A 14,184-nucleotide genomic window follows, 5' to 3' on the forward strand; every position below is an offset into this window, starting at 1 on the left:
ATGTACAAACTGACCTGACAAACTACTTTACCACATCTCCCCAGACATGAAGACCCTGCACCGACTGCCCTTAAAACAGCGGATCTACTTCAAGGCTCTGCCTTCTAGGGCCATGTGCTGAACTCTCCACCGAATTATTTACTCCCTACTAGCCATTCAGCCATCTTAGGTCCAGTTCTGAAAACTTGCTGGACATCTGCAGGTGAAGCTGAAATGTGTGGGTATGGCCCTAAAATCTCAGGGTCCTCCCTCCACCACCTTGTAGTGATACACGAAATTGCAACCTTGCCAATCAGGGCTTTAGATGACAGCATTAGCCGCTGAAAGCCAATAGTGTATTCAAAGTATGTGCTAAAAATGCTGACAGTAGTCTGTTGTAGCACTTCCATTATGCAGTAGTGAGCTACAAGGGATATGCAGGCCTAGTATGAAATAGGTCACATTATGCATTGTTGATAGACAGGCAGGGAGAGGGACCCTAGCTATGTAGTTAATAGGTATTTTTGGAGTGTTTGGAACATCATGGCACCTATATAGCGCTTAGATAGCCAGTCTTAAGCGCTATAAACACTAAGCTATGAGTGCATGCCTTTTAGAGCTTGCAGATGGGGTTAATACATCCCTGCTTCCCTTAGAATATTCAGCCTCACTAACGGTAGCCCTGGCTCCAAGCTAATCTTCCTTTTCTCTGGGAAGGTACTGATAAGACATTCCTCAGCCAGCGCAGATGGGAACCAGGGAGGGGTAGGAGCGAGCAGGGTGCCTCTCAGAGAGAGTTGGGTTTTTTCCATGAGCCAGTTGCACAGGGAAAGTTCTGGAACTGTGCGTCATGGTGACTGACAGCAAGAGATTATAAAATATCCATGCACACATGACTCGTGGGGAGATCGTCCTGTGGACTTGATTCGTGCAGAAACAGGTGCCCGGAATTGGCTCTCACGGTGTCCTCCAGCATTGTTTTTCTATGAGCGGGGCTTGTTTTACAGCTAGCTTATGAAAAGCCAGGTCTCCCAGTGCTGATTAAAGGGACGTAAGACTGTGTTTCTCTATGTTTCTCTATATTTCTCTATGTTTCTCTATATTTCTCTATGTTTCTCTATGTTTATCTAAGTTCCATGTTTCACTATATTTTGCATTGCTCTTTGTTTTATGCTTTGTAATATTCTCTAACTTGAATCCCAAATGTATATGAAATTCACTGCTTAGAATAAATATGCTAAAACTTTGAGGGTGTCATTTGTCACTAGCATGAGATCACTGCTCAGCACAATAGAACCTGTATTTTGGGCTGAATTGGGTATTTTTGCTCTCAAAGGGCTGGCCCCGAGGAAGATTTTGCCCATATCAAGACATTTGGTGGCAGCTTTGTGGGATTTGTGAAGAGCAGTGCCATGCTATGACATGACAAAATGTGTGAGAGAACACAGTGTAGAGTGGGGAGCAGGCTGTCGCATTTCCTTGATGGTCTCACTGCAGCTCTGAGACTTCAAAAGGCAGCAATGTTGTGTCGGCTTGCCGTGGCCGATAGCTTGTGTGGTTAAGACTCCCTTCAGTAAATCAGTCGTGACTGACTTATTGCATGGGATTGGTGCCAGGGAGTACAAGGCGATAAACGAGCGGGAAATGGCTTTGTTTAAAGCACTCCGATGAATGGTTAAGAAAGATGTATGCTCAATTAGAAAAGAATTTTATCATGCGGTTTCCCCAGTTTAAAGTTGTAATTTGGAATGCATAGTGAGACGGAGTTCTCATCTCTATTCTGTCATGAGGGCAGGAAAAAAATAATTGCAGGGATTTGACATGCAAATTATGAATAGTGATTTAACCATTGACTCAGCCCCAGTGTGCTAGCGAGTGGGGGCTGTAATGTTCGGAGGCGAAGGTTCGCTTTTTTGATGTATGCTTTTGAATGTTGGCATTCCTGAATAATGAGGAAGGGGAATGAGCCATGCTTAGGAGAATGAGTAACATCTGTGCTGAGAGCCTAAAGGGTTGTTTGTTTTTTTCTTTTGGCAACTGTAAAATTCCATGTGCTAATGGTGGCAAATTCTGTTTAAAGGAAACACACTAAAATGACTATATTGCATTTTAGGCTGTGCCATGCTTTTAATGGGTGAGAGACTCACTTAAAAGGAAAGTGAGTGAATGTTATTTGGATTTTCGATTTTGTGTATTGATTTGAATTTGCAGAATCAGTTTGCAATGGTTTGGGGGAAAAAACAATTTATATTTTTTCTAAATTGCCCCTGGAGTATTTTTGATCCCATGCTATGCCATGGATTTGTGCTGTTGCCTTATAAGTGATGTATGATTTGGAAATAGTGACCTGTTGACTGTGATACATGATGAAAAAAAAAAATGTTGTTGACACATTAAACAGCCCACAAGCAATAGAGTGTGGGTTGTTCTTGCAGAAAAAAAAAACGTGCAGGGAGCTGCACTAAAATAAATATGGCATTTTTATTTTTTAAATGCACTGAAATGAGTGGTTATAGTTTGGCAATGGTACAACAGAATTGACATCTGTGTGTGATAAGATAGCACAAAGATTTAGTGGGTTGTGAGTTCTCTTGAAAGATCGCACATTATTTTGGATTCAGCTCGTGAAGCCAAAACTACAAAATTACATGGAGTAGAATCTGATGACAAGAAAAGTGCCGCTTTTGAAAACAAGAGTCTTGCTGTGTGTGCAGAGCTTGTGCCTTGAAGCTGTCTTGGGCGAGGTGTGCGAAAGGAAGGCAAACAAAAGCAGAAACAGTACAAGAAAGAGTTAATCTGGATGAATTGTCTGAAACGAGTGCTTCCCATTGAAGCCGCCACAGTATAAGAGTTATAGAGCAAAAAGAGATAAGCATGCTGCGTGCTCATGGCGCTCCCAGGTGCACACGAAAGATAAACAATGCCTGCATTCCTGAGGAAGGGGGAGCAAAGACAGAGCTGTTCAGAAATAAAGAATTTGCCCAGTAAACTGTGGTAGGGAGCAAAGGCTTCATGCAGGATGGCAGACGGGCACATCACATCTGAACATTTACCTATGCATCTGTGAATGGGCCAAGAAAAGACAGCTGCCCATTCCAACAGACATTACTGTGCAAACCGCATTCCAATGTGATGTGATGTGATGTGAAGTGAAACGCTATTGCTGTGCAAGCTGCATTCCAGTGCTCCATGTGATGTGAACTGAAGTAAAGCGCTGTGCACTGGAGAAGAAACCTCTAGGCGCTTTGAGAAGAGAAAATACACATCTGGCAAACTGCAAGCTACATTGCCAGGGATGGAGTAACTGACAAAGACATTATGGCATTCCAGATGGAAGCAAAACTGACAAAAGTGCTTAGCCGTTTTGCAAAAGACAACATGCAGAGCGGGGCTTTGAAGTACAACATGAACACTGCACATTAGCCATGATCCAGAAGCCACACGGCTTAGTGCAAGAATGAATGATTTGTTGAAGCAACAAAAGAAACTGACTTAGACTATCGCACTCAAAGGGGTGGTTCAGGAAACAGCAAACGCCCTTTGAAAAAATGACAAGTGAAAAAACCAGAGGCTTGAAAAGACACTGCCTGTAAGGAAAGAAAAATAAACAGCTGCTTGTGCAACTGTAAGCGGTATTGGACTGAAAGACTTTACCTTTGAAAAATGGAGTGATGCCAGCAGGGCAAACTAAATCAAGATCATGAGACACTGGAAGCAAGTTGGCGCCTGGCATTTGTAATCGCTTTGGTGAAAAAGAAAAGCATTGTGCGACCTGGGTACTTACTATATGGCTTTGTAAAAGCACAGATCAGTCTGAGGTACCATTGACCAGCTATGATTGCATTGCACAAATGAGTTTGTGATTAGGCAGTTACACCCCGTATGGTTGAGTGTAAATAAGCCCCCAGAAACATGCAGAAGGGTGATAAATAATTGCAGTAGCAATGACAAAGTGTGTAGTTACCTGATGAGACTTTTTGAAGATGGGGGTGGTATTATGGGAAGGGGTGGATAACGCTGATATTGAAGTTTTGATGAAATCCTAACATTTCTGTTTGTATTTTGCCTAGGCAAAGCAAGACCAGGCATTTCACAATATCAGAAAGTTAATATGCAGTTTGTGGGTGACACTGATCAAAGAAGGGTCAGACGCATTCTCAGAGAAAGCGAGCCACTGCGACATGCTATTTCAACTTTAACGTGCCCTGCACCGCACTCAATGCTGCAACCTGTGAGAAGTGTCCAACAGAGTAATAACTCTTGCTGAACTGGCACGATGCAGACTTGGCTAATTATCAAGTATTTGATGCTACACATTCAAATGACTCAGTTGCTGGAAATAACTTAATTGACATGTTTTGCCCTTTCTTGTTTAAAGGACTATGGACAATGAGTTGTGGACTGTAACATCAGGCACCACATACAGCTGTGTGACACAGCAATTGAATGCTAACACATTGAAAAATGGTTTTTAAATGCACTGTTGAGATGAATCTGAAAAAACGAAATGGTTTTACTCTTCCAACTGAATTGCTTTAACCAGAGATGTTTTGCTTTTTGCTTTGAAAAAAAAAACTTCTACGTTACACGTAGGCAGGAGAATGATTTATGAATTGTTGGGGCAGCAGAATTATGCAAGCAGGAGCGTAATTTATTTTGAGATAAGATGAGTGCGCACATCAAAGTCACCTGTGCGTAGGTTAAGATTCTTAATTGAAGTAATGCTGCCAAGTGTGTGAGCTCTAATTTGAAATGGTAATCTTTGAAACACTGGATACATTTACAGCCAGCTTAAGGCAGGTAAATGAAACCATGACTGACTTGATGTTTGATTTTATGACACAGAGTGTGACACGGTTTTTGTTAAACCAACCAGTTTCATGTTTTTGTGGGGACAGCTGTCTCCAGCACACTAATGCAAAGAGTCACCTTTTGATTGTAGACATTTGGAATAATTCTTTGGAAAAGCGCTACAAATGAGTATCCACATGGAATTGCTAGCGTGCTGGCCTGGCACATTGTCAGGCATCTTTTGTCACTGAATGGATACCATTTGTTTAATTTGTCTAATGTGATGTTTTTCTGACCAAGAACTGCAGCGAGTGTTCTCGCCAAGATTTTATGGACTATAACTTGACTAAATGAATTTGTTTAATGTGATGAAACAGCCACTGCCGGATAGTAGTATGGTGTTTGTGGCTAAAGTTATTATTGTATATGGTAGATATCCCACTTGAAGAAGGGTATTCTCCAAGTCACAGAAGGTAGACACTGTGAACCTGTTAGATTTTCCAGTAGTAAGACAACATGTAAATTGTAGGCTGGTAATGCACACCTTCATTATTACAGTGATACACTTAGACATAGATTTACCATGAGGCAATGTTTCCTTAGTACTACCAAGCTGCTACAAATGGAGTCCATTTCTATGGCCCATCACTAGAGTGCGCGTAGCTAGGGAGCTAGATTCATTAATTGCAGGAGCTTTATATGCTTGTGACATAGAAACTGTGCACAATAAGCTAGCCACTATGGGTTCTGATGCCAGCTCTGCTATAGAACTTCTGGCCTGGTGGGGCCCATTGATACACCCAACACTGCTACAAGTATTGACAACCACTGAAGATGGCAGAATTTTAGGTATGAAGACATTTTTGTCTGCCATAGGGCAGGTCAACAAGACTGCTAAATACACACGATGCATTGTATGGCAAACATTGTTAAATCAGCAGGTGTTGGCTTTTTACTGGGTGGGGGCAACCATCCTCCACACACTGGCACGCAGAGCTACAGTTACCAGCATACATATGGATTGAATTGCTTGTTTTTTGATTGCATGAATAACACATGCCATGCTTTGATGTAAATTAGTAGAATTGTTTTTATTTAGACAACCTGGTGCCCATGGGTTCACCTTGTTCACGAAATTAGATGGTTTCTGGTTGGGTTCCACATACATGGGGGAAGTGTCTAGTCACACAGCCCATAGTCACGCTTGAATGCCCTGGGATCAGGGGGAGGGTAAGCCCTTAGAGTGAAAGGCTGCCAGGTTTTAGGATTGGTAACCATACATAAATGCAATAGTGCATTGTAGATTAGACTACACTGGATTGCCTTGACATTTTAACTGCATGCTGCTTTTTAACTGACAATCAGTTATACACTTGGTGTAGGTATTTTTGTGTAGGCCAGGTTTTGGCTAGAGTAAATGTCCATGTTCACTTTGTGTAGGCCAGGTTTTGGCAAGGGTATATGTCACTGTTCACTTTGTGTACATTTTTGTTTAGGTAGTGTTTTACCTTGCATGCCACGCTAACTAACCGCTAGAAGATAGTTTGCTTAAACCTCTTGCAAAGCCCCAAGGTCTTTATCACTGCACTAAATACTATATTGATAGGTATTAGTCAGCATTTTGTCGCACACACGTTGAATAGGGGTGGAATGTAGTGATACACGAAATTGCAACCTTGCCAATCAGGGCTTTAGATGACAGCATTAGCCGCTGAAAGCCAATAGTGTATTCAAAGTATGTGCTAAAAATGCTGACAGTAGTCTGTTGTAGCACTTCCATTATGCAGTAGTGAGCTACAAGGGATATGCAGGCCTAGTATGAAATAGGTCACATTATGCATTGTTGATAGACAGGCAGGGAGAGGGACCCTAGCTATGTAGTTAATAGGTATTTTTGGAGTGTTTGGAACATCATGGCACCTATATAGCGCTTAGATAGCCAGTCTTAAGCGCTATAAGCACTAAGCTATGAGTGCATGCCTTTTAGAGCTTGCAGATGGGGTTAATACATCCCTGCTTCCCTTAGAATATTCAGCCTCACTAACGGTAGCCCTGGCTCCAAGCTAATCTTCCTTTTCTCTGGGAAGGTACTGATAAGACATTCCTCAGCCAGCGCAGATGGGAACCAGGGAGGGGTAGGAGCGAGCAGGGTGCCTCTCAGAGAGAGTTGGGTTTTTTCCATGAGCCAGTTGCACAGGGAAAGTTCTGGAACTGTGCGTCATGGTGACTGACAGCAAGAGATTATAAAATATCCATGCACACATGACTCGTGGGGAGATCGTCCTGTGGACTTGATTCGTGCAGAAACAGGTGCCCGGAATTGGCTCTCACGGTGTCCTCCAGCATTGTTTTTCTATGAGCGGGGCTTGTTTTACAGCTAGCTTATGAAAAGCCAGGTCTCCCAGTGCTGATTAAAGGGACGTAAGACTGTGTTTCTCTATGTTTCTCTATATTTCTCTATGTTTCTCTATATTTCTCTATGTTTCTCTATGTTTATCTAAGTTCCATGTTTCACTATATTTTGCATTGCTCTTTGTTTTATGCTTTGTAATATTCTCTAACTTGAATCCCAAATGTATATGAAATTCACTGCTTAGAATAAATATGCTAAAACTTTGAGGGTGTCATTTGTCACTAGCATGAGATCACTGCTCAGCACAATAGAACCTGTATTTTGGGCTGAATTGGGTATTTTTGCTCTCAAAGGGCTGGCCCCGAGGAAGATTTTGCCCATATCAAGACACACCTGTGCACCTCTAGTGGAATCATTCCCTCCACTGCCACCACCACGGCCTTGCTGTTGCCTTTTTGGAGTTCTCCGGCATCTCCACATATTCACAAACATCCTTCGTCCGGACACACTCCACAAAAACCTGCACTAAATAAAATAATATTACTTGGAGAATTGGTAGATGGCTCTAGGTTATATTGCCGGCAGCTGAATGCTCCCAGTGAAAAGGCCACTCTCTGCATTCCTGCTTTTTTAATTTTGTTTTAGAGGCGGTTAGTCACAATGCACCCCCTTATCCCCCAGTCCACACCATCTAATTGCCTGCCCTTTATCCCTCTGTAAAGGTAGTTAAAGTGGAAATGCTGCTACCAGTGTGTTCAATGGTAGCATTCAGTCGCTGTATTTATGATCAGTTGCGATGGGCGGGCAATTCCATTTCAGTTCTGTCTGACCTTCTAACCCTCGGCAAATGTTCCAAATGGTGGTAGGGCTTCTTTGTTGATGATTACTCATAGGTGGTCCAGAGAAAGCTCTGGATCACCTTTGAGAAATGTTTTGCCCAGTCTGTTTCTCTCTGTTCTGTATCCCTGTACAGCTTTCCAGATATTCTTGAACACCAACCCATTGGGTGTTTTTCCCATTTGAGGGTAATGCCATGAAGACCAAGCAGGAACCTTATAGGCAGTACGGTGTGTGGGGTTTCCTTATGTAGCGACCCGGCCACTCACTTCTTGAGCTCACTCAGACAGTAAGAGATAAAGAGTCTAAGACGGAGCTCACCCTACTTGGAAAGAATGAAGGTGCAGAGCTTCAGAGTCGATCTCATCGTTCGGAGCATATCCTCGAGCTGGTGAGAAGATAGAAAGGAAATGGAACAGACTCTTTAGACAGCATCATCTGACTCGGGTGGGCTTCTTGTTCTTGTGATCTGAGGAGGAGAAGAATTAGGCGGATGATCACCTCACAATTAAGAGTCAATGCCACTTGACCCTTTATTTTGGAGGTGAGGGCAGGCAGGATAAACCTTGCTTCGGGTGTGGAAGGTGATTGGTCGGGGACCCTTACTTCCATGGTTGTGCATGCGCAGGGCAGCATCCCCAGGACTGGGGTCAAGTCAGTCCCTTCTATGAGTGAAGGAAAGTAAGTTTGAGTCAAGCCCTCTTCTCTGCAGGAGGAGATTTGTTCTCTCAGTTCCTTGATTCTGCAAGTGTGAGAAATGTGTGGGATCTGTCTGAAAGGATGATGCGGTCAGTGTGTGTTCAAGGCCCTTACAAAACAAAGTTGAGCAACACATAAAAACACAATCATGAAACAACCCACAAGACAATATAGCTTGTCATCTGCACACTTCTATAAAGAATGCTTCAAGGAACAGTTTCCGTGCCATGCACCCACTCACTGTCCACATAAGGGATTCAGGAGCGTTGTTTAGGGGTTACACAGGCTTGCAGGTTCTATCTCATGGCACCCCCTTATGTGACTTCTGGTGCTATTGTTGCAACCACTGGGCTGAAGATTGTGGGGACAGCACTAGGGCGAGTGGGCATGATTCTTGAGTGATGACCAATATTCGCGCACACTTGGTCGGCACTGCCAGCTCCCACCACACGCAACAGCCCCTACTGCCATTGCTGTAGGTCTTTGCAAGGAGCAAAGAGCCAAAAAGGTAAGAGGTGGCTGTGACACTAGAGACATAGGATCTGAACTGGGCACATGCAATGCACCTGGTACATAAGGTTTCAGCGGGCACAAAAGGCTGTCACAGAACTCGACAAACAAGACTGTACTGGATGCAAGAGGATGGGCCTACGGCTAAGATGATCATATGTGAGCCTATGGTCGCCTGAGTGCTGCGTGCGCCCCTCATGGTTGCCTGTGTGCTGCGTGTGATATGGACGCCTGTGTGATATGCGAGCCCCCCACACCCCTCCCCGCTGTTCTCTCCCCTTCCTTTCCCGCTCCTCAAAGCCACGCCCGATGAAACTGTCTCTATGCATTTGTATGCTGCTGCCACCCTGCAACATGGGGTCGGCAACATGTTTGTGCCAGTTATATTGACTTTATGCATTTGAATGCTGCTGCCGCCCTGCAACATGGGGTTGGGCAACATGTTTGTGCCACCTATGTTGACTTTATGCATTTGTATGCTGCTGCTGCCCTGCAACATGGGGTTGGGCAACATGTTTGTGCCACCTATTTTGACTTTATGCATTTGTATGCTGCTGCCACCCTGCAACTTGGGGCTAGGCGAACTGTATGTCTTTGCAAGCACTTATGCAACTAAGTAAGCCTTCTGTAACAGCGCTGCGATGCCCGAGGGCTGTTGTGCGCTTTATAAATTCAAATAAATAAATAAATAAAACAAATAAATAAATGATCACTCTATGGGGCATATCCTGATTGGCTATAGGAAGATGCACTCGGCATACAACGGCAGTTCCTGGGCACATGAGGCTGAACAGCACTGGGCGCCTGTGATACCTGTGTATATGCAGCTGCATTAGGGATATCTAGCAGCACCTGGGCAAATGCTGCCATATAGGACACATGAGGCCAGGCATGCGAGTGTTGTCCTGAGCATATGATAGCTGTAGCTGGGCACATCTGACAGTACTAGGCATAGAATGACTGGGCATACATTATGCAGCAGCCCTTGGTATATGATGCCGGTACCTCGGCATATGAGGCGTTACTGTGCTTAGGCCCTAGGCAGCTAAGCATGGGTATGGGGCAAATGTACCTAGGCATCTGAGTGTGTGCATATGATGGTAGCAGCTGGCTTGCGATGGGCAGATATACCAAGTTACACTCTTGAATATCATGCCATGACTAGGATTAATTTATGCACCACTGCAAATTCAGAAGTGCTTTGAAAACCTTTCTTTTCAAGTAGTGAACCCTGTGCAAATTCCTCCTGAAACCTGTTGGGCGGTGTTGGATGTGATCAACAGTGCCAGGAATCACCTTCTGGGGGCGTCAGGGCGCTACAAAAATCTGATCAACATAACACAAAACTATAACCGCTTTTCACCTAGTAACACATTACACTTTTTTAAGCTAACAATCTAGTGTTTTTTTCAGAGAAAAGGACACTTGGCATTACATCCCTGGATGTGATAGGAGTCAAAAGGGAGAAGTGAAGCAAACTTACACGTCTCTCTGCAACAAAATTTGGAATGTCGAACATAGCCCTGTGTTCAGGGGGTGTTATTTCATCAAGGAAATTGTCTGATTCCTGGCGGGAAAAACAGTAAAAAAAGGACAGCATTAGTTACAGTGGCACAGACATGTGCAGACTACCATGATGCCAAGAGAACCCCGCTTGGTTGCCCACCCCGAGCATCGCCACACACTGAAAATAACTTTCTCTGTTACAGTGACACAGTATTGCTGCCCGCTCTTATTCAGGCAGAGACGTCTAAGGGTGGCTTGCATGCAACGCTTTTTAAAAGCACTCTACCTGTGTGGGCTGGACTGAGGTTGTAGTGTTATACAGTGTTTATGTCGAATCCTTTATATTGAAATACACATATATCGAAACTTTTATCTTGAAAACCTTTATATTGAATGTATTTAGGGTGGGTTAAAGGGTTAATTTGTTTGGGGGGAAACGGTTGGGATGGGTTTTTAGGGGTGGTTAACGTGGTTTTGAGGGGACACCCGCCCCCAAATGCATTCACTATAAAAGTTGTCAAGATAAAAGATTCGATATATGGGTATTTCAATATAAAGGATTCGATATAAAGACATGCAACCGGTTGTAGCAGCAGGAAGAAGAGAGGATGCAGCGCTGTGAGTTGGTCTGAGCTGATTGATCACCTGCTGCGCCCTGGTCGTGTGTCTCCCTTTTCCTACTTCTCTTCCTCCCTCTGAATGCCTTCCTTAGACACTACATCGAGGCCCTCGCTGTTTAGAGTTTGGCTCATGATTGCCCCCTTACAGACATCCAGAGGCGCCAATAGTATGAGCAGGGCTAGAGGCGGAATGTGCATTGCAGGCTGTGCCTGGCATATGTTGACAGTATGTTGCTATATATTACATATGGTGACTATACCATGATCATGGGGCCGTTACTGTTGCATGCAGTAGAGAGCGAACGTGGAATGTGAAGGCAGAAGCCGCAAGGTGACACCCCACATACCATCACTTACTACATGTATGAAATAATTCTGAAGGCATTATTGTGGTGTTTGAGGTGGTCCATACCATATGGTGGCCTCACAGGGACATGCCAGTATATACCGTGAAATACGGTGACAATAAGAGCCATAGAAGGGCCTTATTGAGCATCTGATGCTGCACTTTAAATATTACAGCCAGGAGTGCAACGAAACCTACATTTCCGGGAGGGGTCTAACTAGTTATGGGTGGAGCCACTTCAGAAACGGGGTGGGGAAAACGTAGAGGCTACGCCCTCTCTGTTTTACCCCAAAGGTTGTCTGGCAGGGAGCACATATATCATATCGCACTTTCTCCGCCCATCCCTCTCATACCAACCAGTCCCCCCACCTTCCACCCTCTACCAGACAGAATAAGCTCCTCAGTCCAGCATTAGACATAAGCGCGCGCGCACACACACACACACACACACACACACACACACACACCATTGACCATACACTCGCTCATTTACATGCACACCCAGCACCCATACATCATACACTCATTCACACACACTCATTCATACATACACACGCCTTGCACACATGCATACATACATAATGAGCTAACATGCAACACCCTTTCACAATACTAGTTTCAGAAAAGGCTTCCCTCGCCTCTCTGCCTAACAAAAAGCAAGTGCACAGCCCCTTCCCCTCGGACGTGAAAGAACACATAACGTTGTTATATGTTCGCTTGCATCCGTGGGGAGGGGACTGATGTGGCAGTGCAGTGATGAAGCCTTTCCCGAAACTAGCAACTGTAAAGTTTTGCTGCGTGTGTGCAAATAAACACTTCTGCGCGAACACAGTAACACTTTAAAGCCGCCGGTTTTAGGAAAGGCTCTCTCCCCTTTTTGAGTAACAAAAAGCCCACCCCTCAGCTCAAACTTCAGAGGCGTGGGGGGCTGAAGCCTGGCCAGCTCAATGGCGTTACGCGCCTGATTACAGCCAAATCTCATTGGCTATGCCAATGCTTGTATTCATGGCAGGCCTTAGGTTTGGCAGCAGCCAGGACGAGTCAACAAAATTTGGCACCCCTCCACCAGCACCCCCACGAGGTCCCTTTGGGCGGGAGTGGAGCAGGGGCAAATTCTTTGTTGCTCTGCTAAATCGCAAGGTGGCCCGGGTCTAAAGCCAGCCCTCTTCGTCTTAGAGGGCAAGTCCTTTAGGTTCCAATCCTCTTCTGTGTCTGCTTGACTTGCATTGAGACTATCTAACACAGGCTCCCTTCTGAATGTATTAAAAAGTCAATGTTTGGTTACGCAGTATTCTTCTATTGCCAGCAGGAGGTGGTGAACTGCTAGGCGAACGTGCCGTCAGGACGGCAATTGGCAGGCGCCGCCCTTAGTGGGACGCCCACCCAGCCCCGGGCTACCTATGGGAGGGGGATGACCAGGGGTGGACTGGGAACTAAAAGAGGCCCTGGAATTAATTACTGGGGACCAAAAGAGGCCCTGGAAATAAGGTTCAAAGTGGCCCAATTTGACAAATTTTCAGCAAGCCCAATGCTTTTCCTATGAGAAAATTTGGAAATATCACACTAAAGAGGCCCAGGGTGCAGAGGCCCAACGGGAAATCTCCAGAGTTCCCTATGGGCCAGTCCACCCCTGGGGATGACTAGGTGGCCTCTGCCCATGGGGAGGGCCTACGAGTCACATCACGTAGGGGAGCACGGCCAGAGAGGCGCTTATAAAAGGGACATGGGGCAAAGGGTTCCTCATTGCTTTGGGGGCCCACCTCCTTGTGACTGGCTCAATAAATGTGTAAAACCGGTTTCTCCAGGCAGAGTTTACACAACGTGGAAACTGTCGATATTTTGCCGCCAGCACAATGCAAAGAAAGGGCACGTGTTTGCACTAGGAGGGAAACTTGACTTAATGACCGCATTTACAAAATAACACTGACAGTGTCCTCACTAGGAAACAAAGCACAGGTGTGTGGCGGGGCTAAGAGTGCCTCATGAGCCATGGCCGCTCTGACTTCGCGTGGAAAGTTTTCAATACGGCTGCAATACGGTTGGTGCAATATCGAAGGTACTCAGCCACAACCTGGTAGAAAGTGAGGTTTGGAGACAAAAGGCCCACAGGTGGCGCGGTCGTGCCAGTTGGAATTAAGATCTGTGTTTCTGTTTCGTGCGGTGCGCGTGCTCCTAAGTTCTCCTTTCTCCTTTTTGGAGAAATTTCAAGAAGAAATTCTCGGAAAGGCACTGGCGTTCCTGAAGGCTAATTAGTCGGAAAACGTGCAGTGGGCCTCATAAGTTTGCCGGAATCCTGGCGGACAATTTACTAGGATACTGGCAAACGTAACTACCAGTGGCAGAACGTGTGGTAAATCCCCATTCCATGGAGTCCATAGGGGGATTTGCTGGTATTTTTGGCTGGAGGTAAGTCTGCTTACCCTCACTGGCATACTTGTCCTCTGTCAGTCCAGTAAAGTGCTGTTATATGTTAATGCCGGCACTTTATTAACGGACTGGCAAGGTTATAATGAGCCCCAGTGTCTCTTGCATTTGTGCCTGTG

The 14,184-nt window shown here is 45.0% G+C and overlaps 1 protein-coding gene across 2 annotated transcripts in view; it reads right to left on the bottom strand.

The window, feature by feature from the left end:
- Positions 1–14,184, bottom strand: part of LOC138515502 (maestro heat-like repeat-containing protein family member 2A) — a 37,047-nt gene that overhangs the window by 3,857 nt on the left and 19,006 nt on the right. Inside the window, exons 8-9 of one of the 2 annotated variants that reach the window (XM_069630310.1) lie at positions 10,653–10,736; positions 8,282–8,348 (exon numbers count right to left, since the gene is read on the bottom strand). In XM_069630310.1, coding sequence (XP_069486411.1) covers positions 8,283–8,348; positions 10,653–10,736 — 150 coding nt within the window. In that variant the 3' untranslated portion in view covers position 8,282. The remainder of the gene's footprint in view (positions 1–8,281; positions 8,349–10,652; positions 10,737–14,184) is intronic. The other variant, XM_069630311.1, reaches the window with a different exon arrangement.

Source organism: Ambystoma mexicanum, chromosome 6q (assembly GCF_040938575.1).
Source record: "Ambystoma mexicanum isolate Mex_15411 chromosome 6q, UKY_AmexF1_1, whole genome shotgun sequence".
Lineage (NCBI taxonomy): Eukaryota > Metazoa > Chordata > Amphibia > Caudata > Ambystomatidae > Ambystoma > Ambystoma mexicanum.